The sequence below is a fragment of the Xenopus tropicalis genome, chromosome 7, assembly GCF_000004195.4.
Source record: "Xenopus tropicalis strain Nigerian chromosome 7, UCB_Xtro_10.0, whole genome shotgun sequence".
Lineage (NCBI taxonomy): Eukaryota > Metazoa > Chordata > Amphibia > Anura > Pipidae > Xenopus > Xenopus tropicalis.
This window is the reverse complement of record NC_030683.2, coordinates 53,787,165-53,814,210: the sequence shown is the minus strand read 5'-3', so window position 1 is coordinate 53,814,210 and position 27,046 is coordinate 53,787,165. Positions and strand designations below refer to the sequence as shown.

Sequence of the window (27,046 nt, the reverse complement as noted above, 5' to 3'; positions counted from 1 at the left end):
TACCAGTCATAAAAAATAATTATAATGCAGTTAAAGGCGTCAGATTTCTACTGCAAGACACTAGACGGGCAAACGTAAATTTGCCAGTCTCGCTGTATTTGTTACATAGCTGGAGTTCTAAAAGTTACCTGTACCATCTCTCTCTCTCTATATATATATATTTATGAAGCAGTAACAAATTACTTAAGCTCTTTTAGTTCTCTTGATGCATCATTTTTCTGTTTTCGCATATCATCCAGGTTGCGCAGAGCCTCTGCGAGTTCACTAACTGCTCGATCACGCTCTCTCCGCAAGTTATCACAAAGAGTCCTTTCAAAAACAAAGTACAGAGCAATCCTTAAATTATTATTATATGCATAATGTATATATGTCTATGCATTGTACCTACACACCCTCTTCAAATACATGCTTGTAAGTAAGTTACTGAAGAGCAGGAAGACTGTGTGAGATCTCAACAGGACACTCACCGAATGCTCTCTCTCTCTGCCACAATTTTGTCTCTCTCTTGAAAGGCCCAGTCCCGCCTGCATTTGGCTACCTCTGCCTCCTGAGTTGCCTCCTTAAGTTCATGACTCATAGCTTCATATTGTTTCCTAAGCACTTCAATTTCTTTGTTGGCTCTCTCCATGTCTAGAGTGGCAGAATCCTGAATCTGAGAGATTCAAAATGGCAATAAAAAAAAAAAAAATGAGACATGTACAAAAGCATTTAAAGTGCCTTTCACATTAGTTTTTTGTGTGGTACTTTCAGATGCACCAGCCTGGAAATGTTATCTACCACATAATCTGTATTTTAAATAGTATATAGGTACCTGTCTTGCTTGGTAGTATTCTCTCAGTAGGTGGTCCCTTTGTATAATGGCCTCTGTCCTCTCTTTCCTTGCCACATCTCGCTCTTCCTTCACAGTCTCTATATCCTTACATGCCTGGTCAAGTTCTTTTTGGGCCTCTGCTTTGTCCTTTACTTCATGGCAGTATTTTTCTAGAAGTTCATTTCTCTCAAAAATTGATCTGTCACGCTCCACCAGAGCGGAGTTCAGCTCCTGCGGATGAGAAAGTTTATGCACCAGTTTGCTTTCGATCAACCTGAACAAGATAAACTGTGTTAATGGAAAAATCCTGAACATAAACCAGTGGAATAATAACTTTGCAAATCCAATTTTCCAGCCGTAAATAAGTCTTACATGTAAACAAATATCCTGCACAAAATATTATTTTCTATCCTAAGTCAGTCTTGACAAGAGTATATCCTAAGTCAGTCTTGACAAGAGTATACATCAAACATAAAAGAATTGTTTAAAAACTCAAGCATTCACTTAAAATGAATGCATGGCTCCAATTAACCATATCCCATCTAGGCCAATGAATATTCACCAAATGACTGGATTGTATATGAGTTTCTGCCTCAAATCTTGATCTCGGATCTTGAATTTGCACCATATTATAGTTTAAAAATAGGTGAACTATGTATATAAAATGTGCTGATAAGTGCTTCCACGCTGCCCTACAAGTGCAAATAGGGGTCAGCAAACAGGTTGTTCAGTTTAACTCTTAAAACAGAACAATCCAAACAGCCTGAATTGCTACACCAGTTAGTAAGGTAATTAAATGTGTAGATCCTACAACAAAAAACAAAATGATGCTGAATGCCAGAATCATAGGAAATTACTTAATAAAAGATTAATTCTACAATAAATAATATTGCTTTCTAGGAAAAGGTAGTCACAAATATAAACTCTATTGAGCACAGACTCTTTTACCTCCTGTATCAATCAGTATTTGTACGTATGTATGTATTTTAAACAAAGCAACCACCACCAAGCAAATTAAAATTAATAATATTAAAGCTGGCAAAAAAGAAACATGGTTCCAGAATAAAAACAGAAACTCTTTTTGTTTTGAAAAGAATCATGAAATATATTAAAATATGCATACAATTTCAAAAAATATTTGATAAAAATGAGACTGAAAGATATAAAAGTAACAACTGTGGATCATATTATGCAATTATGAGGCCTAATTAGGGTCAACCTGTAATGGGTAGTGGCCATTTTAATCATGCCCAATGAGCAATAGACTTCAGGCCTCTGAAATCACTTATTTGCAAGTTCACAGATATGATTGCGTAACTTGAATTACAAACCCTCCAGTGAAGAGGTGACAGTGGGATGATTGCTTGGTAATTCCAATGTCAAACAAGAAAAGAATTAATAATAAATGTAGATGGTGGGTCTTATGATATCAAATGTAGATTTTTTATTTACCTGTCTAAGTGCTTCCATCTCCTCACTGGCCACCCGCTTCTCACTGGAAGTATTCTTTAATCGGCCTTGTGCAAGCTCTAACTCAGTCTGCATTTTGTCCATCTCTTTGATGACTTGGTCTCGTTCGCTCATTATTAGACGATATTCATTAAACACAGAGTCTCTTTCTTCCTTATATTTCTCTGCTTCCTTGGAAGCCTTCAGCTGCATGGTTTTAAAGCGTGTGGCCTCTGCCTGCAATCGCTCCATCTCCCTCTGAAGCTCTTTGTTCTGTAAAGTTACTTTGTTTAATTCTTGCTGGATGGAATCATACCTGATGAAGACAAAACATTTGCCATTGCTATTTGAATTACTTAACCTAAAGAGAACACTGGAAAGCACCAAAGTAAATGATTACTATAAATATTATTACAGGTAACTATTATCACATATAATCTTTTTTATTTTTAAAACATGCTTAAATAATTTTTTATAGCTTTCTGCTAAAAAAAATAAATAAGATCCAGCTTATGTATTGCAACATTTACTTTTAGTAGCTTTAAGTGGCAGCATACCCCTAAATGTTTGTCAATATTAGGTCAGTGAGCTTGTTCAGAATAAACTTTTTATCTATCGTTTAAATAAAGAATGATGCTGGTTTTTGTTATTTCTTATTACTTGCTGTGTGTTTGGGACCATTGTCTTGCTGAATATATTTTTACATTGAGTTCCAGCTTGTGTACTGTTTAGTAACAGTACACAATCTCGAACTCAATGTAAAAATATATTCAGCAAGACAATGGTCCCAAACACACAGCCAAAAAAACTCTTGGCTGCTAGAATGGCCCAGTCAATCACCAAACTTGAATCCAATTGAAAATCTATGGGAAAAACTGAAGAGCTCATCAGAGACCCCCAGAATCTTCAAGATTTAAATGTGAAAGAATAGGTAAAATTACACCTGAGCAAACAATTCAGTCATTATTACACATAACTTAATGTAAAGACTTGTTTGTTTTGACTTTGTTTGTGTGGATTACTTGGGTGGTTACTGACATCTGGTGCAAATTTCATGTCAGTAGCCTTATTAGAAATATATTTACTTAGAAAAACTTTGACGTGTTCAATACTTATGTTCCCTGCTATATATACAGGACAATAGCTGAAACTGAACGTAAAGTCACATTCTACTTTCTAATTATACAAGCACAATCAAAACAAATCACCATTCCCTGAAAAGTCCTATGTGTAATAAGCTACTCCTTATATCAAAGTATGAAAGGCTGTAGCTGGGAGAAGCAAAGGTTTGTTTATACAGAAGGTTCTCAGTGAACTGGTATTTTTTTTGTGCCTGTAGAAAAGGAAATAGGTAGTGACTTTAAGTTTTTGAATTTGCCCTTTTAGGTGCAAGACTTATCCAAAACCACATAAAAATGGTTTTAATGCAGTTTATTGAATCTTTCTAAAAATACTTTACCTTCTCATAGAAGAAGAGAACTGATGTTGAAAGTGTATTGCATTCTCTCTCTGTTTCAGCAACCCTTCTAGTTGTTTCTGCAAACTTCTCTTTTCCTCTTCACTCTGTTCTAGCCGACCCAGGTCTAAGTTGTGACTGGAGACCTTTTCATTGTACTGCCTCCGCAAGGAGTCATAATCCTTCTTTACACCTTCTAGCTTGTCCAAAGCAGTATTATAAAGTTTGTTGATAAGCTCAGAAGATCCATTCTGTTTGACCACCTGCAAATTATTAAAACATAACAAAACAGCCTTTACAGCTTGCATTACACGGAGAACAGTTAAGTTGTCAAATTCTCTCCCAAAAGTTGCTGTACAGGTTACTGGTATTAAAGGGGACCTGTCATCCAGACATAATAAGCTGTAAAATAATTAGTCCTTTTCAAATAAAAGGACAAGGAAAGGCAAAGTCTCTTGGGGGTGCCAAAATGTTAGGCACCAAGTGACTTTAATCGCTTACCTAACATTTTGGCACCTGCAAGTGACTTTGCCTTTCCTTCTCCTTTAAACATGAAACCCAAATTATTTTTTTTATTAACAAAACCATACCCATTATAAAGACATTTAAAAATCCCAGATGTCAATTATATATTGCCTGCCACATTTCTTTGCCTTGGGCATAGAAGCGGGGTAGACAAATACTTTTACATTCCATTTAGTACTCGGCACAGGTCTCCTTTAATGCATAACATATTGGGGGGAATTCACAAAAGTGCTGATATTGAGACAAAATAAAAGTGGAGATAGATTTGTTGGATTTTCCACCTAATTCACAAACCTCTATCTCCACTTTTGTGAATTTGTCTTTTAAACAGACAGTTTTCAGATTTTGTTGTTTTACCAACATTTATTTATGAATTTGCCTTTAGCTCTTAGTAAATCTGTCGGTGCCATCAAACCCAGTCCCACAGCTACATGAGCCTTGGAGTAAGGATTTTACCGCAGGATTTGGCATTTCATTTGCCATTTGTTATTTCACTTTGGGGCATTTCCTGAGGGGTAATTTTAGTTTGCCCAGGGAAACTATACATCATATTTTTCAGGACAAGCTGGGCTTTCTAATGATTTCTATATTTCAGTGTAATTCCACTTCTGTAACAAGATTTAAGGCTCTAAATACCTTCTTCTCCAGCCCCTACTCATTACTGCTCAGCAGCAATCCGGTCCAAACACCAACATGCCCGGTGAAAAGGGGTCCAACAGGACTAGGACCCACCAGGTCTTCATCCAGTGGCCTGTTGGGCCAGTCCAACCCTGTACCCCAAAATCCCAGTTTGGGTGCCAGTGTGCATGTGCTGCTTGCTGATCATCAAGATGGCTGCTGGGAACAGAAGGGGCACAGCTAAAGGTGGGGGGGAAATGCTGTTAAGCAGCTCTGTACAGTTAAGTCGGGGCAAATGTCAGTGAAGTGATTAAAGAGGGGGCACTGCTGCTAAAACTAAAAAATTTCCTGGGAGGCTTTACTTTTCCTTTAATAAAAATGTATACAATATATTCACTGCCTCATTCATTAAGCTAAAACTAGCATAATCATGCAAATGTAAGGTAAAAACTTTTTATATATAAGATATAAATAATTTTTTTTTTAATCAGTGTTTAACTTTATAAAATGTTAATAAGGCTTTTTGCACCTTTTGTTCTAGGGTTAGACAGAAACTTGTCCCCTAACAATAAGATGCTAATCCCCATTAATATGTTAATGATCCCCCAATGGAGACTGGGTGAAACTAAGCAAAACAAAAGAGTTTAGAATTGGTCTGACAGAGTTACACTGAGCTTTACTCCATTTTGAAAATGCAGGGGGAAAAATGTCGTTAAAGCGTCGTATCAATGTCGTTTAAACAACAAATTCACAAAAGTGTCTGTAAAATGTCTTTCTTTCACCAAAAATGGAAAAGTGGCAGTTGAGTCGGAATTTAGGCGGATTTCTGTTTGTGAATCTGGAGAAAGTGTTTTCCACCAGTTTTTCCACCACTTTTACTCCAAAAAAAGGCTCTCTCCACTTTTGTGAATTCCCCTCATAGGGAAGGGCCCCATTGGGGGGACCTAGGGAGGGGCCCCATTGGGGGATCGTTAACATATTAATGGGGATTAGCAGACTATTGTTAGGGGACAAGTTTCTGTCTAACCCTAGAACAATAGGTGCAAAAAGCCTCATTAACATTTTATAAACAATTAAAACACTGATTAAAAAAAGTTTAATTTATATCTTATATATAAAAAGTTTTTACCTCACATTTGCATTGTTATGCTAGTTTTAGCGTAATGAATGAGGCAATAATACATTTTGTGTGAATATATTGTAAACATTTTTATTAAAAGGAAAAGTAAAGCCCCCCAGGCAAGTTTCTAGTTTAAGCAGCAGTGCCCCCTCTTTAATCACTTCACTGACATTTGCCCCAACTTATCTGTGCCCCCATAGCATGTGCAGAACTACAGAGCTGCTTGACAGCATTGGTCCCCCACCTGTTCCCATCCACCATCTTGGTGATCAGTAAACTGCACAGTAAACACACTGGCACCCAAATTGGGATATTGGGGTACAGGGTTGGACTGGCCTCAACGGGGCACTAGATAAAAACCCAGCGGGCCCTAGCTCTATTCACTGGGCATGTTGGTGTGTGGGCCGGATTGCTGCTGACCAGTAATGAGTAGGGCTAGAGAAGAAGGTATTTAGACCCTTACATCTTGTTAAGGAGAGGAATTACACAGAAATATAGAAAGCCCAGATTGTCCTGAAAAAATGATATATAGTTTCCCTGGGCAAACTAAAGTTACCCCTCAGGAAATGCCCCCAAAGTGAAATGACAAATGGCATATGAAATGCAAAATCCTGCTGGTAAATTCCTTACCCCAAGGCTCATGTAGCTGTGGGACTGGGTTTGATGGCACCGACAGATTTACTAAGAACTAAAGGCAAATTCATAAAAAAAATCTCTGAAAACTGTCTGTTTAAAAGACAAATTCACAAAAGTGGAGATAGAGGTTTGTGAATTAGGTGGAAAATCCAACAAATCTATCTCCACTTTTATTTTGTCTCAGTATTAGCACTTCTGTGAATCCCCCCCCCAGGAGTGATTTTTTTTTTTACACTTCTGAAGAATATTGACAGCTGCACATCTTCAACTACTCATACAGCAACTAGGACCCAAACAAGCATTATTTGGGAAGACAATATCAAAGCATTCAATGTGTCCACATGTTGGAGACCAACAAGATCACATCACCTTTGCATATGGTTGGCTCCTGTAGAAATGCGACAAATCCCTAATTTTCAGACTTGTAGATTTGCATTAATTTGTCCAGAGTTTTAATGTCACATGACTTTAAGGGTTTGGATTTGGGTCAACTGAACACTTTGCCAAATGCCAAAACCATGTATCTAGTGCATCCCTAATATATGAGTATAACTTATCTCAGTACAGTTTTAATGTAATTCCACTTCCCTTTTGTATTTAACTCTTGCATTCATACTCTTTTGCAATTTTTTTCCTCCTCCCTTTCATATTGTTATCCTCTTCTGATCTTTTCTAAGGTTTTTCTCCTTCTATTTTGTGTTTGTCTCTGTTATATGTACATTTTATATTATCTACACTCGCTTCGTCCTTCTGTTTTTCATATTCAATCCCCCATTTCTGCTGTCCTTTCCAAGTTTCTCCATTCTGCTCACCTGACCTTCCTTTCTATTTATCTCTTGCCAGACCCATCACCTCATTTGTCTGTATATTCTACACTCTTCATTCCCCAGTCCAATTCTAACCTGTAAATATTAACAATGTTAACTGGCTGAAGATGCTGCAAGGCCTGTCAGTTGTGGTCTGAGAGATTCCATATGCTGCAGGACAACGGAGTGTATTTTTTAGAATGGATAGTCACAGTAACTGTAAAAGGAGACTTTACCAGCTGCTGCTGCCTCCTCAGCTCTGACATCTCTAATTGATCAGTCTCATGCAAATGCTTTAGGTCCTGACAAGACTGCTGCAAATGAGAGAACTCCCGCTGTAACTGGGCATGATTCCTGCGCATGCTCTCACTATCCTCTTGCAATTGTGTGTGATCACTCAACATACGGCTGTGCAAAGCACTGAAAAAAATACAAAAAATGAAGAAAGTGCAGAAGCAAAAAAAACAGTTCACAGACTCCAAGTCAAATTTAACAATATAATATTATTGGCACTTTAGGAAGCTGGCTTATTTTCCAGGACAGAATTTGTAATACCCTTATTTGCAAGATTAAAAATATGGGGTGGGTTAGGATTTTTTACTTCAACAATAAAACTGGGTTTTTGAAGCAATAAATGTGTGATCTAGCCATTGATAAGATCATTTAGATCAGTGCTGTCCAACTGGCCCCTCTCTGTGTGGCCCCTCACCTGTCTGGCTGCTTTGATGGCTAACCTTTGTGTAAGATTTAAATGGTATCTGTACTGAGATTAACTGGCCCCCTGCATGGTTCAAACCTCAGTAATTATGTGCTGGGGGTTGCTGTGCTATCCACAGAGGAGGAGGAGGCATATGGATTTTAGGGTGTGTCCTAATATAATATAATTCTTTCACATATGAATGAAGGGGGATATCCCTATAGTGAGCACCAAGCATTTGGGTTTTGCTGCGCTACAACCATTAATGTGGGTATGGTCTTAAAAGCTCTTGTGATAACATGGGTGTGGTTTGAAGTGGGTGTGATTTAAAAAGGGGAGTGGTCAAAACTGGTTTCCATTAGCGGCCCTCCACTATGTCTGCTAGAGAAATTCTGTCTCTCGGCACCACAGAAGTTGGGCAGCACTGATTTAGATCAATTAAAGAAATAAACTTAATAATGTAAGATCACAGTGCAATTGAATTTGATCATACATGCAACAAAGCCACTAGTATTACTAAGGCTAAAAGTAAGTGGATTGATCTAAACCGAAATACCTCTACAATTTGCAGCTCCTAAATATCTTGCACTGCAAACCCACTACCTCTCTGGCATCAGTCCATTGCATAAACTATATTTTTACTCACTGGTAGAAATCTGCTTCTTTTGCGGCCTCCTCACATTTTTTTAGAGCCTTGGCATGCTGACTTTGTAGTGCTTCTAGCTCCGACATCGCTTTCATGCACTGAACCTTTAGCCTCTCATAGTCTGGAGTGAGCTTGGGACTGGACCTGGTAAGAAATGATTATTGTTATTTGAAGTTACATTTATTCCTCTAGGTCTTTACAAGTCACAGGGTTATTTCACAGATATCATATAATCTTTTTATCTAAAGTATATCTTTCTATACACTATATCAGTGCTGTCCAACTGGCGGCCCGCGACCCCCCTCTGTGTGGCCCCCCACCTGTCTGGCTGCTTTGATGGCTTACTCTTGTGTAAGCTTTAAATGGTATCAGTACTGTGATTAACTGCCCCCCCCCCCCCGCATGGTTCTCACCTCATATTAAGGCTGTAATCAGGCTGTATTGTTTAAATATGTAATCCCCTGTGTTGTTCACACCTTTTAATCTCTGCATTGTTCACCCCCTGCAGTGTTCACACCTCAGGCTCAGGCTGTAATCATCCCATTGTTCAACTGTTCACACCTCAGGAGCAGTAGAAACCCATAAATAATCCCTGCATACTACAAAAAGAACATATACTGAGGTGGTACTGCAATTAAAAAGTTTTTTAATATATAGTTATTGTGCAGACTGTAGGAGCAGTGCCAGCATTGTGTCACTGTAGGCTGCCTGTGTGTGCCATACAGTATGGCACACACAGGCAGAGTATGGCACACACAGGCCAAGTTTGGCACAAACCAGCCAAGAATGGCACACACAGTGAAAGTATGGCACACGCAGGCAGGGTAGGGAAGGCAGAGTATGGCACACACAGGCAGGGTAGGGCAGGCAGAGTATGGTACACACAGGCCAAGTATGGCACAAACCAGAAAAAATGGCACACACAGTGAAAGTATGGCACGCAGGCAGGGTAGGGCAGGCAGAGTATGGCACACACAGGCAGGGTAGGGAAGGCAGAGTATGGCACACACAAAGGCAGGGTAGGGTAGGCAGAGTATGGCACACAGGCAGGGTAGGGCAGGCAGAGTATGGCAGGTTTTTGCTGTACTACAACCATTAATATGGGTATGGTCATGTGATAACATGGGTGTGGTTTCAAGTGGGTGCGGTTTCAAAAAGGGGAGTGGTCAAAACTGGCTTCCATTATCGGCCCTCCACCACGTAGGTCGGAAAAATTCCGGCCCTCGGTACAACAGAAGTTGGACAGCACTGCACTATATCATCAAAAGTAAAGCAACAGATTTTAGCCAAAAATATTTCAACACTTTGTCTAAAATGATTTGCCCTTAGTTGGGAAACTAAGAGAGTTTAGTTCAAAACTGTCTCTGGAAGCAATGGCAGCACAACTCTTTGCATGCAGCGTTGGATTTTATTGGTGATAAGCCTGACATCACTATGTGCACTGCCAAGAGTCAGCAAGCCTTATGTCAAAGCTATCCATCAGTGAACACTGGAGCAGCGGAAATACATCCTGGAATGATAACTGCCATTTCACCAACTCACATTCTCATAGGAAAGTCTGACAGATGCCAAAAAACACTACCTGCCTGAATGCAGAATGCAAATGGTAAGGTTTGGCGGAGCATAGAGCTGGGCGGTATGACAAAAAAATTATATCACGGTATTTTTCAAAATTATATCGGTGCCACTGTATTTTTTTTTTCCATGCATGATTAGGTATTAAGCCCATTTCCTAATAAATTAGAGAATAATTACTGCAGTATTGAAAATTAGAGTCAGGCAAGCGAAGGATCGGCAACAGAAAGTCGTAAATCAGGCAGGCTTAGTTTCCCAGGCAAGGCCGCAGACAACATAGCACAGGAGGAGGCGTTTGATAGCTTTAAATACCCCCCACGCATGTGCAGAACCGGCGGCGTCAGCGCGTCACGGACGTGCACGCTTTGACATGCACATGCGCTTTGACGCACGCGCACCTGGACGCGCGTGCGCAATGTCCCGCGGACAACGGGACGCGCGCACGCAAGAAGGCGCGCGAGACCGGGCTGCACGGGTGAGTACCCTGACACTCCGGTATTGCGGTATCTGAAAAATGAATATAGTTTAAAAAAAAAAAACACCGGTATTCGGTATTAAACAGTATATCGCCCAGCCCTAGCGGAGCAAGAATAATGGTCAGGTACTTGGGCCTTAGTTCCACTGAAAGCAAATCTTAAAGCTGCAGCACAGAGCACAATGTCATTATTGGCAATTCCATTGCTTCCTACTTTGTGGCAAAAGTTTGGGGAAGGTTATTTCCTGTTTCCACACAATAATGCTTCCATACATAAAACGAGGACTGTACAGAATTGGTTTAAAGAGATGGGAGAAAAACTAGACATTGACTGGCCTGCACAGAGCACTTCAACCCTAATGGATGTCTTAGACTCAACATCAGTAAGGTTGCTGTGGTTGACACTGAAGCAAATCCCACATACAGTATTCCAAATTCTAGTGGCCTAGAAAGCCTTCCCATAAGGGAAATGGAGGACCAAATGCATATTAAAAGACATGTAAACCCCACACACAAAAATGTAATCAGTGAACAGCCTCTTTGAAATCTTTCAATACCTGCCACACTGGTTGTCCAGAGATTAATAGTAAGGCTGCAACATCTCCTTAAATAACTTTGATTTCCTTTTTCTCCTGTAACCCACTCGGGCCCCTCCATCAGGAATTTGCTGTAACTTCTGGCTTGTGGGCTTTCTGGCTTGTGAGCATGCTCAGTTGTTCTAAACTCAGATTACTAAATACGCCGTCCAGTCTAACAGACAGTGAAGAGATGGCATTCCTGGTTCCCATAGAAACTCAGCTCTAGCTGTCTGCTTCAATTTTTTTTCCGCTTAACCTCTCCTGAGCTCAGCTCAAACAAAGCAGAACTATTACCAAACACAGTTTTGCCTGTATTCTTGATGAAATGTATACTAAATAAGGGTCTTTGTGTGTGTATGCTGTTTGCAGATTTCAATGTATCTGATTATGTACAGGTATAGGACCCGTTATCCAGAATGTACGGGACCAAGGATATTCCGGATAAGGGGTCTTTCTGTAATTTGGATCTCCATTCCTTAAGTCTACTAAAAAATCAATAAAACACTAATTAAACCCAATAGGATTGTTTTGCATCCAATAAGGGGTATTTATATCTTAGTTGGGATAAATTACAAGGTACTGTTTTATTATTACAGAGAAAGAGGAAATCAGTTTTAAAATTCTGAATTATTTGATTAAAATAGAGTCTATGAGAGACAAGCTTTTCGTAATTCAGAGCTTTCTGGATAACGGGTTTCCGGATAAGGGGTCCCATATCAGAGGAAAAATGGCCACTGGGTTAAAGGAACAGTAACACCAAAAAATTAAAGTGTATAAATATAATTAATATATTATATACTATTGCTCTGCACTGGTAAAAGTTGTGTGTTTTCTTCATAAACACTACTGCAGTTATATAAATACCATGCTGTGTAGCCATGGGGGCAGCCATTTAAATTGAAAAAAGGAGAAAAGGCACAGGTTACATAGCAGATAACAGATAAGTAGCATAGATTCCCATTGCATTCTACACAGTTTATCTGGTATCTTCTTATGTAACCTGTGCCTTTTCTCCTTCTTTCAATTTAAATGGCTGCCCCCATGGCTACACAGCAGCTATTTCTATTAACTATAGTAGGGTTTCTGAAGCAAACACGCAACTTTTACCAGTGCAGGGCAACAGTACATTATATTTTAATTATTTTAAAACATTTTTATTTTTTAGTGTTACTTTTCCTTTAAAGCTGCTATTTGCTTTAGGAAAATGTGATGGTGCTAGCAAACGGGGGGGATATATGCAGTTCAAATGATGCCATATGGGTGGGGAAGATGTGCATTGTAGGCAAATGCAGGCTTTACATGTCCTATAATACCCTTGGTTTGGAGTGAGATGTTAAAACATTTTGATTAAAATGTACTGTAAAGCTGAATCAAGTTATTTTCTGGGTAAATGATTAAGTGTCCTTTAAGTGTCCCAATTGTTCCAATAGAAGTTACAATTCACCCCCCTGCATTGGAAAGGAATTTTAACACATTAAGATCATAAACAGATTGTGATTTTAAACACAGAATAGAAATGGTTGCCATTTAAACTGAAATTAAATGTATTTCCAATTTTATTTCTTAATTTAGTCCCCTAAGAATGAAATATAAGAAGTTAGAGCATATGAGCATTAAAATACAACATACAAATGTTTGTAGAATTCCTTGTAAATAAGCAAACAAGGAGGCAAATATAAAATATGAGAAACCGATTGCTTTACAGGCGGAGGCTTATCCAAACAATGCTTTTAAATATATGAAACTATTAGGTGTCTGAGAGTCCAACACCATAAATTTATTTAAAAAAAAAAAGCTAATGTGCTTAATCCTTTACTTTCTTCATTTTACAGAGAAGTCTGAGTTTCAAGACCAACTCTGTACGGGCACAGATGGCTCAGCTTAATCAAGTTAGTGTCTGACACATTATATCAGGGCTCCCCAACCTTTCGTGTCGTGAGCAACAGTCAAATGTTAAAAGACTTGGAGAGCAACACAAGCATCATAAAAGTTCATGGAATTGCCAAATAAGGGCTAAGATTGGCTATTAGGTTGCAAATCTTGTTTTTATTCATAAAAAAAGTGTTCTACAGTGGGTGTTATAAAGTTGTGGTATTCTCTCCCTAAAGTGGTTGTACTGGAAGATACATTAGATAGCTTATAGCAGTGCTGTCTAACTGGCGTACCCCCCCATGTAGCCCCCTACCTGTCTGCTGCAACTGTTTACCCTTTGTTAAAGCTTTAAATGGTATCAGTACTAAGATTACCTGGCCCCCTGCATTGTTCACACCTCAGATTACGGCTGTAAACCCTAGTACTGTTTACACCTGTAATCCCCTGTATTGGTCACACCTTTTAGTTCCTCCATTGTTAACCCCCTGCATTGTTCACAACTCAGGCTCAGACTGTAAGCGCCCACATTGTTCATGTGTTCACACCTCAGACACTGTTGAAGCAGTGCCAGCATTGTCTCACTGTATGTAATGCTTGCCCTATGCTGTCTGTGTGTGTGCCATACTCTGCCTGCCCTATGCTGCCTGTATGTGCCACATTAAGCCAGCCCTATGCTGCCTGTGTGTGAAATACTATGCCTGCCCTATGCTGCCTGTGTGCACCATACTCTGCCTGCCCTATGCTGCCTGTGTGCACCATACTCTGCCTGCCCTACACTGCCTGTGTGTGCCATACTGTGCCTGCCCTATGCTGCCTGTGTGTGCCATACTGTGCCTGCCCTATGCTGCCTGTGTGTGCCATACTCTACCTGCCCTATGCTGCCTGTGGGAGGTGAACCTGCCAGAGGTTTGTTCTGGGAGTTTGTAAGCATTACTACTCATTATATGGTCCCTAAGGTGTGTAATTATTGCTGTGCTATCCACAGGGGAGAAGGAGGCACCGCTGTGCTATCCACAGGGGAGGAAGAGGCATATGGATTTAATATGTCTTAATATGACATAATAAACTTCTTTCACATATGAACAAAGAATTATATTTTTGCTGAGCTACCACTATTAATGTGGGTATGGTCTTATAAGCTATAGTGATAACACAGGCGTGGTTTGAAGTGGGTGCGGTTTACAAAGAGGAGTGGTCAAAACTGGCCCTTCATCATGTAAGCCAGAAAAATTCTGGCCCTTGGTATCATAGAAGTTTGACAGCACTGGCTTATAGTTTCATGAGTTAGCAGGCTTTTTATCAAGGGAGAAAATACATGCACCTGAATGACTGAAATACGATTGGTGCAGGCACATGTAGCCAATATCCGCTGAAAATATGAAGTGTCACGTTTGTTTGGCAGATATCGGCTACATGTGCCTGCACCCAAGCATATTCCATTCATTCAGGTGCAGGCACAAGGTAGGCTAATACAGTAGTGGGGCATATTCTCGGCAAGTGGTTTTCGGCTAGCCAAGAATACGACTGTGTGGCATCAGCCTTAGACAATAAGCTTGAACTCCATGGACGTTTGTGTTATTTCCACCTACCTTATTGTTACTATGTTCCAAACAATGTATATGAACACCATTTTTTTTTGTGCTTTTAAAATGGCTATGGAGATATTTTGGCAACTCTCTCCTGTTATATTATTCCTATGACACCTGCTGTGCAGAATTATATTAATTGTGTTAAGGCCCTCTTGCGTGGCCAGGTCATAAAAACAATGATGTGATTTAAGACCTGACTCAATTCGTAACAAGCGCCAAACAAAATTATAATTATATATCTATAAACTCTTAGAAACTTGAAAAAGCAATATGAATGATAAATAAAAACTAAAGCAATTCCTGTCCAATTACCTGCAGTCATCAAATGTAGATCCTGGAGAGGACAATGCTAAGCGTTTGCGCAGCTCATCTCTTTCACGTGTCACTTGTCGCAACTGTGACAATATGGTCTCAATCTTCTCATTCACTTGCAAACTGTCAGCTGCTGTTGGGGGAGGGGAAGAGGGTTTGTTTGTCGTACCTGAAATTGTAAGAATGAATGTGAGAACAGGAGAAGTAAGCAATTATACAAAACATTAGCTATCAACCACCCCCACTGTTCCTGCCCTTCACATTTTTAAATTCAGTAATCATATGCTTCAGTTCTTATTAATAGATGATGTCTGGCAGTTGCAAGGCTGATCTAACATAAACATCAATAAATACGAAAATTGTAATAAATAGTTCAAATCCAAAGCTGGCAATACATTTAAAATGTAAATTAATAAGTAAGATCCAAAAGAAAATACCTAAGAGGAATATTGGCCCGGGTGTGCATACCCCAGGCCCATGACCCCACGTATCAACAGCCAACTCGCAATTAGTAATCAAGCAGTAAAGAACAACAACTCACCACCGTCGGTGTCTGGTCCGGGTGCTCAAAGCCCCGAACCCTTACCCTGAGGGAGCAAATCCAAATCATCCAAAAACGACTTCAGAAGCACACTGAACAGTCATGTGATTACACATCATAGGGTTGATTCACTAAAGTGCGTTAAAACGAGGGCTATTTATAGCATGCGGTAAAAATTTTATCGCTTCATATTTTTTGTGACTTAACGCACGATTCACTATAGGATACTAGCGTTAATTAAGACTCAATGTTGCTTGCGTTATTTAAGTCGCGATGAGCTTTTTCCTTGCGTTATTTTCCGTGCGTGCGTTAATTCCCGCTGCACGCAATATATTTCGCCGCTTGCTATATTAGCGCACGATAACCATTACGTTCATAAAACTACTTTTCTGCAAATGACCATTTCCCTGAAAACTGGAGGAGGCATCACTCTAGGGCCAACACATAGTTGAAAAAATCCCACCGCAAAGTCCATGTTGTGTTGCCAAAAGCTCACAAACCACAATTTTCTATATGTACCGCCTGTCCCAAGTAGGTGTTAATTTTCGCACAGACTAATGCAATATTTAGCGTGTCTAACGCTTCTTATGTGTTTGTGAGTCATGTGTCAGTATTATTTCTATGCGAGAATTAAAGCAATGCGTTAAAATTAATGCCTTGTGATCATGCGTTATTTAGTGCATGCGATATGCGTCTTAACGCAATCGATACTACTTCAGCGAATCGCGCATTTTTTTCGCGTAAATTTTAAGGCAAAAAAGCATGCAATAACGCTTATCGCACTTTAGTGAATCAACCCTCATGGCTGTTCGATGTGCTTCTGAAGTCATTTTTGGATGATTAGCAGGGCTGATCAGGAAATATTGCCCTTTTACATCCTTTCCCTTGATATACCATTTAGTGATGGGCTGTGTTCTCTCTCACAGATCACATAGCCAGAAATAATGCTGCTCTAACTGTAACAGGAAGAAGTGTGGAAGCATAAGGTCAAACTGTCCATTAATTGGCTGCTGTGGGCTAGCATGTATGTGTACCTTGGCTTGTGTGCACTGTGAATCCCATGATCCCTGGAGGTGGCCCTTACTTCTTAAAATGGCAATTTTCTTTTTAGGAGTACCCAATAGCACATACTACTAAAAAAGTACATTTCTATAAGAAAAATTGTTTATTTAGATGAAACAGGGTTTTACAAATGAGCTTTTTTATGCAATATATTTCTATAGAGACCTACACTATCCCGGGGTATAATTTTCCTTTAAAGGAGAAGGAAAGGCTAAGTCACTTGGGGGTGCCAAAATGTTAGGCACTCCCAAGTGACTTAAATCGCCTACCTTTTACCCCTGCGAGCGCTTCCTCCTTCCTGCTTCCCTCGCGCGCACATACGCAGTAGAGTGAAAAAGCTGAACTTACATAGTAACACAGTAACATAGTAAGTTAGGTTGAAAAAAGACGTACGTCCATCACGTTCAACCATAATGCCTATATATAACCTGCCTAACTTCTAGTTGATCCAGAGGAAGGCAAAAAAAAAACCCCATCTGAAGCATCTCTAATTTGCTGCAGAGGGGAAATAAATTCCTTCCTGACTCCAAGATGGCAATCAGACCAGTCCCTGGATCAACTTGTACTAAGAGCTATCTTCCATAACCCTTTATTCCCTCACTTGCTAAGAAGCCATCCAACCCCTTCTTAAAGCTATATAATGTATCAGCCAGCACTACTAATTCCAGGAGGGAAAACTACAACTTCACAGCTCGCACAGTAAAAAATCCTTTCCGAATATTTAAACGGAACCTCCCTTCTTCTAAACGGAGTGGGTGCCCTCGTGTCCGTTGGAAGGACCTACTGGTAAATAAAGCATTAGAGAGGTTATTATATGATCCCCTTATATATTTATACATAGTAATCATGTCACCTCTTAAGCGCCTCTTCTCCAGTGTAAACAGACCCAACTTGGCCAGTCTTTCTTCATAACTGAGACTTTCCATACCCTTTACCAGCTTAGTTGCCCTTCTCTGGACCCTTTCTAATTCAATAATGTCCCGTTTAAGCACTGGAGACCAAAACTGAACAGCATATTCTATATGGGGCCTTACCAGCGCTCTGTAAAGGGGAAGAATAGCATTGCTTGCTACAGCAAAGTTTATTATCTACAAGGACTCCAAGGTCCTTCTCCATTATGGATTTGTCTAGTGCAGTCCCATAAAGGGTATAAGTGGCTTGCATATTTTTACACACCAGGTGTGTGTACATTTATCCACATTAAATCTCATCTGCCATTTAGCTGCCCAGATTGCCAGTTGGTCAAGATCCTGCTGCAAGGATGCCACATCCTGGATAGAACTGACTGGTCTGCAGAGTTTTGTGTCATCTGCAAACACGGATACATTACTTATAATACCCTCCCCTTAGTCATTTATGAACAAGTTAAACAAAAGTGGACCCAGTACAGAACCCTGAGGGACCCCACTGAGAACCTTACTCCAAGTAAAGAATGTACCATTAACAACCACCCTCTGTACCCGAACTTAAACTATAAAATCGGCTTTTCACTCTACTGCGCATGCGATTGTCCTGGGAATTTGCCGGCAGCGCGAATACGGAAGGAGGAAGCGCTCACTACAGGTACCCCGGGCTGGCAATTTTCTCCTAACAGGGGCACCAGCCCAGGATACAAGGTAAGCGATTAAAGTCACTTGGGGGTGCCTAACATTTTGGCACCCCCAAGTGACTTAGCCTTTCCTTGTCTTTTAAGGATTATGGTAATATAGTAACATAGTAAGTTAGGTTTAAAAAAGACAAATGTCCATCACATTCAACCATAATGCCTATATATAACCTGCTTAAACAAAAAAGTTAAACAAAAAAGCACCCAGTACAGAACCCAGAGGGACCCCACTGAGAACCTTACTCCAAGTAGAGAAAGCACCATTAACAACCACCCTCTGTACCCGATCCTGTAGCCACTTTTCTATCCATGTGCAAATGACTTCACTAAGACCAATAGAAAGCAGTCATTTGTGGGGAACGGTATCAAATGCTTTGGCGAAATCCAAATAGATTACATCTAATGTATCCCCCACTGTCCTGCTTCTTACTAACCTCATCATAAAAAGCAATTAAATTGGTCTGACAGGCCTGTCCTTTATTAAGCCATGCTGATTATTGCTCATAATGCCATTCTCCAGTACATAATTTTGTATGTGATCCCTTAACAAGCCTTCAAATAACTTGCCCACCATGGATGTCAAACTTACAGGCCTATAATTGCCAGGCTGAGATCTTACTCCCTTTTTAAATATAGGAATGACATTAGCCTTCTTCCAATGCATAGGTACCATACCTGATGAAAGAGAGTCTGTTAAGAACCACCCTATGTGGCTTAACTCTGAGGTGAAGAAGTTAATAGGGAATAAAGGAAAGCTTTTAAGAAATATAAGAGGGGGCAGTAGCTGCATTTAATGAATATAAACACTATAATAAGTATTTTCTGGAAGGCTAAGATAGAAAATGAGTGCATTGCAGCAGAGGCCAAAACTAACCCCAAAACGATTTTTAAGTATATTAATAGTAAAAAGATGTAGGTTGAGGACGTGGCCCCACTGAGTTATAGCAACAATATGGTTACAGAATATACAGAAAAGGCAGATGTGCTAAACCAGTTCTCTTCTTCTGTGTATACAGTAGAGGAGCCAGAGTGCCAAGTCCCACCCAATAGCAGCACTGTTGCCTCAGCTCCAACCACGCAGTGGTTGACACAGGATATGGTGCTTAAAGGGTTACACACCTGGACTAGATGGAATACACCCTCGGGTACTGAGAGATCTAGGGGTAGATTTACACTGGCCTTTGTTTCTGATATTCTCAGTTCTACTTTTTCTTATTAATGGAATAAATTGAGAACAGTAATGTTTTAATATTATTTTAAATGACAACCATTTCTGCTCTGTGACATCATGCCCCAATCTATGCCCTGAAGCACTTGCCCTTAAGGATCTAAAATTTGCTTTTCTAAAATTCAGGGTATTTGCACCAAACATCAAATGAAATAACATTATGGTCACTGTTACCCAGGGGTTCAACCACTTGCACATTTGCTATACGTTCTGGGTCATTAGAGATCCCTAGATCGAATATAGCATGGTTCCTGGTTGACTCCTTAACAACCTGTGACATAAAGTTGTCATGCAACAAGTTTATAAACTTGTTCCCATTTACTGTCCTGGCAGTACTATTGCTCCAGTCAATATCAGGATTTTTAAAATCCCCCATTATTATCACTTGCCCCAAACTAGCAGCCTTTTCTATTTGCAACAGGAGCTGAGCCTCCTCCTCTTCACTTACATTAGGGGATCTATAGCATACCCCTACCACTAACTTGGTGAATTCTTTACTATCTGCGAGAAGCTCAACCCATAAGGATTCAGCTCCATCTGTCACCCCCATCACTTCCTTCTTAACATTTGCTTTTAATTCCTACTTAACAAACAGACACACCCCTCCTCCTTTTCTATTGCCCCTGTCCCTCCGAAACAATGTATAACCCCCAATATTAATTGCCCAGTCATGCAACTCATTCAACCAAGTTTCAGCAATGCCAATCACATCATATTTCCGCTCCAACGCTAGTACCTCCAGCTTTCTCATTTTACCAGTCAGACTCCTTGCATTAGTAAACATACATTTAATACTAGTACCAGCGTGAGAATGTCACGTTAACAACTTATGGTCCTCACTGCCATTATCAGTATCCTAAAGCAAGTCTCCGCCCCCATTTTCCCTCACTATGCCCACTACCTCATCTATCCTGTCTACCACAGAATTACTCGCTGCACCCTCCCCCCTTCTAGTTAAAAATCTCCTCCAACCCTCTAACCATCTTCTCCCTCAAAGTAGCTGCCCCATCATCATTGAGGTGCAGCCCATCCCTGGCAAAGAGCCTGTAGCCGATTGAGAAATTAGCCCAGTTCTCCAGAAACCCAAAGGCCTCCTCTCTGCACCAATCTCTCAGCTACGCATTAATCTCCCGCTGCCTTTAGTATCATCATATCATAAGGCATCTGAAAAAATCCTTAAAGGGGAACTATCATGCATGGGAATCTGCTTAAATTGGCTTAGTTCTGACAGGCAGCTAGAGTTCTGAGCAGAGAGGAGTGGTCCAACCATTCTAGAGCGACATCTAAAGTTCAACCCCCACTTGCCCATCTTTCCTATCAGATAGAAAACCTGGAAAATACTTTGAAGGTGGTCTAAAGATTAAACCCAATACACCCTTACATTGTCTGACACTTTCCGTCTCATTCACTTGAGTCACTAACAAACACCTAGAACTTTGTTTCTTGGTTATTTATGAGAAAAACATGAAAGGAGCCACATATCACTTGCTTTTTTTAGCAGAAGCAATCAAGTTATTTAGCACAAAGGCCTAGCAATTTGAAACATACATGCATGTAGTTAAACAATAACTTTAGGGCATCCACTTGCACATTCCCATAAAACTAAAAATTGCCTTTTGTATAACTTATAAATAAATGGTGTAGGAACAATAACTTGTGCTACTGTTTGTGCAATAAGACTGAAGTCGCTATTTATATGTATGCAAGCGATACCAGAATGTGTGGCCATTCCGTAAAAATACATGGACTGGCTATAGCGTAAAGAGTAAATGCTACAGACCAGGTGGGTCTGATTAGACTCAACTGGCTAATCAAGAAGCTTGGAAGCCTGGCTAGTCAGTCTACAGGAGAGCTCTGACTGAAAGACATAGAGAATTGTCTGTGAATCCAACATACAGGAATCTATGTGCCTGTACGCACACAGTTGCTTGTGCAGAGGTCTGTAATACTGCTGCAATTGATGTGTCACTGTCACTAGTATGGGGCAAGCCTCTTTTATACACTCTTTACAAGTTACACTTGTATCTGGCTACTGAAGTAAGATTTGTATCTGCATGTGTAAATTGCAGGAGGGTGTCTGGCAGCTGATGTAAGCCTGCTGGTGAGCAGCACAAAACCCAAATGCAATATAGCCTGTGTATATGAGGATATAAAGGATATAAACAGGATATAAACAATAAGCTGCTTTACTGCTATATGTACAAATGCAGCTTCATCAGCACCCAGCCCAGCCCAGCCCAGCTCCATTCATCTACTTTCCCTTTGCATGTTTGCTGTGTGTCCTTGTGACACGCCACAGCAAATCAGCTTTCACTCTACTCTGTCACTCACACATTTTTGCGCAATGACACAGACCAGGGAATCAGATATTTTGGAGGGTGGGGAATGGGAGGCTGCTTCAATAATGAACCATAACTTTATAACAGCGCAAGATGTTTTAAAAGCTAGAAACTGTCAAAATGTTTGTCTATACTTTATATTTTCAATATTATCAAAATATTTTTCATGATCGTTCCCCTTTAATGATTAGGGGTATGTCATACCTATGCTGCTTAGTGAGCCACTGCTTTCAGAGTCTGATGGCATAGTAGTGAGGACACTGTAGGTGGAGCCTGAAAGAAAGAAAATCCCATTAGCTCTCATACAAGTATAGAGAAAATGTAAAACCCATAATTAATTCAATTATCACAATATGACATAGAATGGATTCAGCCATTTTTGCAACCGGTCTATATTATGCAGGCATGAACCCATCATGACCCATCCTCATTGTTCCCCACCTTTAAGTTGCAGTTTTGCCAAAGAGCAAATCAGTATCACACATTTCTTATCCACTCCATGCTGTATATTTAGTCCTTAGTTCAATAAGATTAGGACCGGATTATTGACGGTTTAAAACTGAGCTACAAAATGACAGGCGACTGTACTCATACAATAAGTAATCAATTGCAAACAGTACAGTGGGGAGCCCTTTAAACCACTGCCTTGCATGATTAAATATATACTAAAGTGGACGGGAAGATACATGAATTGTATCACTACTTCTGACAACTTTAAAATTGGTATGTATTTCAATTCCAAGGTACCAAAACTGTAAAACTTTTAATTATTTTCTGAAAATTGACTCAGGATGTTATAAAGTGCAAGCTTTATCTCCACACAAAGAAATGATTATTGCATAAACAACTTTCGAATATACATTAATACAAAAAGATTAACTAATCTTAGTTTGGCATCTACATTTTTCTAAATTGCTAAAAATAAAAGTAAATACTAGGTTACTGGCATTAATAAGTATAGAAAAATGATGATTCAGAGATCGCCATTTTGAAGGTAAGACAAATGTCCATCATTTTCTGTAAATCTGAATGAATGTCCTGCCTTCCTCTATCATCTAGAGGTAAAGCAAGGCATATCAACAACATTTTAAACTAGAGGGACTAATTAAATTCTGCTAAAACTGAAGCTTAGGCTACATTTTTTTGCTTAAACTATCAAAGCAAAGGGTTTATGAATTTATGTTAGATTTATGTTAGATGCAGTAACATGCATGAATTTGTGACACTGTTCTAGTTGCAGTTTATTGAGTTAAAATGTTTTGGTTGACACCACTCTTAAGTAATACAACTTAAACTTATGCACAATAACTTTAGAACACAGAATTCCCAGAAATGGCAAAATGTCTGTCTCTAGTCTCAGTTTATAAAAACAAGTTAAATCGATGCCTTTAACAAACAGATTAATGTTTAAATGTCTATACTTTCAAGACCCTCAATAGTTAATAACTACTGCTGCAGTACAAAATTCATTATTTGCTTTCTTTCAAAAGTGGTCATTTTATTTACTGTCATATACAGCCATACTACTTCACTGCTTAAGAAAAAAGTGAATGGGAGGCTTGTGCAGAATGACAGCGCACTTTGGACAAAAAAAACAAAGGCTTACTGTTAATCGTGGTGAAACCAGTCAGCCTGGGTGTGCTGTATTATAGTATGTGACATCATAGGTGTAATGTTACACTGACTATTCTGCTAATTCTGAGGAAGTAAAGGTGTAGAAATAATGGGCATTAAAAAAAATTTGCAAGAATAGAGGGTAATAAGCAAGAGGGCTGGGTGAGAACTAGACCTAAGAGAGGTTAAGAAAGGGAATTTGATTAGAAAATGAAAACAAAAAGCAGAAGATGATGTGCTGCAAAGTAGCAGTAAGAGAAAAATGAGCAACTGTATCTGGGTTGGATCTACTTAAGAAAAAATCACTCCCTAAAAATGAGAATGCAGTGTTTAATGGAGAGGAGATGAAAGGCTAAAATTAAAGAAAGAAAAAAATTATCTGATAGGGTACAAAAAAGTAGCGAAAAGGCCTTACGGAGGAGAAAGAACAAGAAAGCATAGTCAAGGGACAAATGGAAAAATCATTACTTATATGTTTCATGTTATATTTTTATATTGCCAATAGATTGACACCATAGCTTGTTTGTGATTCAATAAACTGTTTAAAAATGGAGTATACTACTCCTTTAAAAGTGAATTACGACTTCAGAATTTTTTAAAAGGAGACATATTGGAAAATGGAAAAAACACAAATTTGTAGGCAATTATGAATAATATAAGGTGCTGGTTTCACTTCAGGCCAAAACTGAATACAGTCTGCAAAAATGGTCCCTTTATTGGAGCTCCCTATAGATTCTCTCAGGTCTCTATGTCTGTGTTTTAAATAAAGGGTGGGCGTGTCCTAATGCTCCCTGTCAGAAGCAAAGCAGGAGGGGGATAGCCAATCACAGCCCTGCAGCCATACAAACAAAGACAGGCTTCAGTTCTCTATCAGATCAGCCTAGCTGGTGCTTGGTTCCTATCCTACAGTGCAGTGTGCTGCCAGCTCCCCTGCGCATCCATCACTGAAGCCACACTAGTTTGCCCCCCACCCCCAAAAAAAATCTGACTGTCAACAAAAAGCATGTGTGGGTGAAGTTGCAGAAAAGGGATATTTCCGTAATATGGATCTCCACCATTTGAGTCTACTAAAAAATTATTTAAACATTAAATAAACTTATACGTATTGTTTTGCCTCCAATAACGATTATTATATGTTGCACAAGTTACTGCTTTATTATAACAGAAAAAATTAATTTTTTAAAAATAGAATTATTTAATTAAAACAGAGTCTTAAAGAGATAGCCTGTCTGTAATTCAGAGCTTTATGGATAATGGAGGGAAAGCCAACTTCTAATAACAAGAGAAGTGAATATGCCATTTTTTGTTTACTCTTGCACAAAATGTTTGTTATAGATGCAGTTTTCTAAATTTGGAGTACCATTTAAAAGTATTTTAACTGTGTTTAAACATGCAATAAATATATAGGATTCTGCAAAACAGATCCCATATGTAATCTGTGTAAATTTGACCAAATACCTCCTGAGTATTTGGCAGCACACTGAAAAGGGTCTGACTCTTAAAGGTGGCCATACACGCACCGATATTATCGTACGAAACCTCGTTTCGTACGATAATCGGTGCGTGTATGGCATGTCAGCGAGCCGACCGATATCGCAGGAAGCTGCTGATATCGGTCGACTCGCCGATCGGCCAGGTTAGAAAATTTTGATCGGGCGCCATAGAAGGCGCCTGACCAAAATTCTCCCTTCAGAGCTGAATCGGCAGAAGGAGGTAGAAATCCTATTGTTTCTACCTCCTTACCTGCCGATTCAGCCCTGAATGGTGTGTGGCGGATCTGACGATGTTTCGTGCGACCGACGGTCGTACGAAACATCGTGAGATCGCCACGTGTATGGCCAGCTTTACTGACATATACAAATCTACTCAAAATCTAGAAATATTGTGATTTGTTTCCTATCCATGTGCAAATATTACAAAGAACAATAGACCTTAGCTAAGAAAGTCATTTATGAGGCACTGTATCAAAAGCTTTAACAAAATCAAAGTAGACCCCACTGTCTAGGTTCCTACTTACTTCATCATAAAAAGCAATTATATTTGTCTAACATGATCTGTCTTTTATAAAGCCATACTGATTAGTACTCATAATGCCATTCTCCACAACATAATGTTAAAAGTGTTCCCTTTAATGTTCGAATAACTTGCCTACCACAGATGTCAAATTTACAGGCCAATACTTGCCGGTTTAAGACATTATAAAGTACCTAGTAAGCCATATGCCAAGGAATAGTGTTGGTGCGTGTTGAATTTCAGTAAAAATTCACTGGCCATTTCAACAGGGTGCAGATTATAGCCTGAACCATTTTCTAGTGTTGGCTGTGGAACGGGATTAGGTGTATCATCCTAAAAAATCCAACCAGGGGCAGTGTTCTGCATGTGTAAAGGTTCTGGAACAGATACTAAACTGCTCACATGTCAAGATGATCCATCTTGCAATCTGGAGGTTATGTTTGTTATTTCGATTATGCTGTTTCCATCTACAATTTACCCAGTCTACTTAGTACAAACACCCCAAAAAATTTTTATTTTTAAACACATTAAAATATTTAATTCTATTCTAAACTACTATATTGCATATATAGTATATATTGCTATATATTAGCCTCACTAAAACTAAAGATTTATATGACTTTTCTTAAAATTGCAATATGTAATTTGCTGCATTTATCTCGCACAATTCTCTGCCTCTCTAAAGACTCCACCTTTCTTATGTGTATAACACATCTTCATCTCATCTCCTAGTAATTTTTTCATCCTCTTTATCTTCTATTTTTTTTTTTTTTTCATATACAGAAGAATATGAGGAATCTGTTTCAGAGCGCAGAGAGCTAAGCAGTAAGGCCCTTTCCCTCTCAGAGGAAGCATCCAGACCAGATGGCAGAAAGTATATTAACTTTATAAAACATTGTACGTCTTATGCAAATACAGTGGTTTGCAAAAGTATTCGGCCCCCTTGAACTTTTCCACATTTTGTCACATTACAGCCACAAACATGAATCAATTTTATTGGAATTCCACGTGAAAGACCAATACAAAGTGTTGTACACGTGAGAAGTGGAACGAAAATCATACATGATTCCAAACATTTTTTATAAATAAATAACTGCAAAGTGGGGTGTGCGTAATTATTCAGCCCCCTTTGGTCTGAGTGCAGTCAGTTGCCCATAGACATTGCCTGATGAGTGCTAATGACTAAATAGAGTGCAGCTGTGTGTAATCTAATGTCAGTACAAATACAGCTGCTCTGTGACAGCCTCAGAGGTTGTCTAAGAGAATATTGGGAGCAACAACACCATGAAGTCCAAAAAACACAACAGACAGGTCAGGGATAAAGTTATTGAGAAATTTAAAGCAGGCTAATGCTACAAAAAGATTTCCAAAGCCTTGAACATCCCACGGAGCACTGTTCAAGCGATCATTCAGAAATGGAAGGAGTATGGCACAACTGTAAACCTACCAAGACAAGGCCGTCCACCTAAACTCACAGG

General features: G+C 39.4%; 1 protein-coding gene across 4 annotated transcripts in view; it reads right to left on the bottom strand.

Annotated features, from left to right (window-relative positions):
• dlg5 (discs large homolog 5) overlaps nt 1-27,046 on the bottom strand; it is a 111,514-nt gene that overhangs the window by 67,139 nt on the left and 17,329 nt on the right. For all 4 annotated transcript variants that reach the window (XM_031905938.1, XM_004916019.3, XM_002937130.4 and 1 more), the window contains exons 2-10: nt 22,146-22,214; nt 15,166-15,334; nt 8,765-8,908; nt 7,658-7,841; nt 3,720-3,979; nt 2,264-2,576; nt 812-1,042; nt 468-652; nt 184-309 (exon numbers count right to left, since the gene is read on the bottom strand). In XM_031905938.1, the coding sequence (XP_031761798.1) occupies nt 184-309; nt 468-652; nt 812-1,042; nt 2,264-2,576; nt 3,720-3,979; nt 7,658-7,841; nt 8,765-8,908; nt 15,166-15,334; nt 22,146-22,188 (1,655 nt within the window). In that variant the 5' untranslated portion in view covers nt 22,189-22,214. The remainder of the gene's footprint in view (nt 1-183; nt 310-467; nt 653-811; nt 1,043-2,263; nt 2,577-3,719; nt 3,980-7,657; nt 7,842-8,764; nt 8,909-15,165; nt 15,335-22,145; nt 22,215-27,046) is intronic.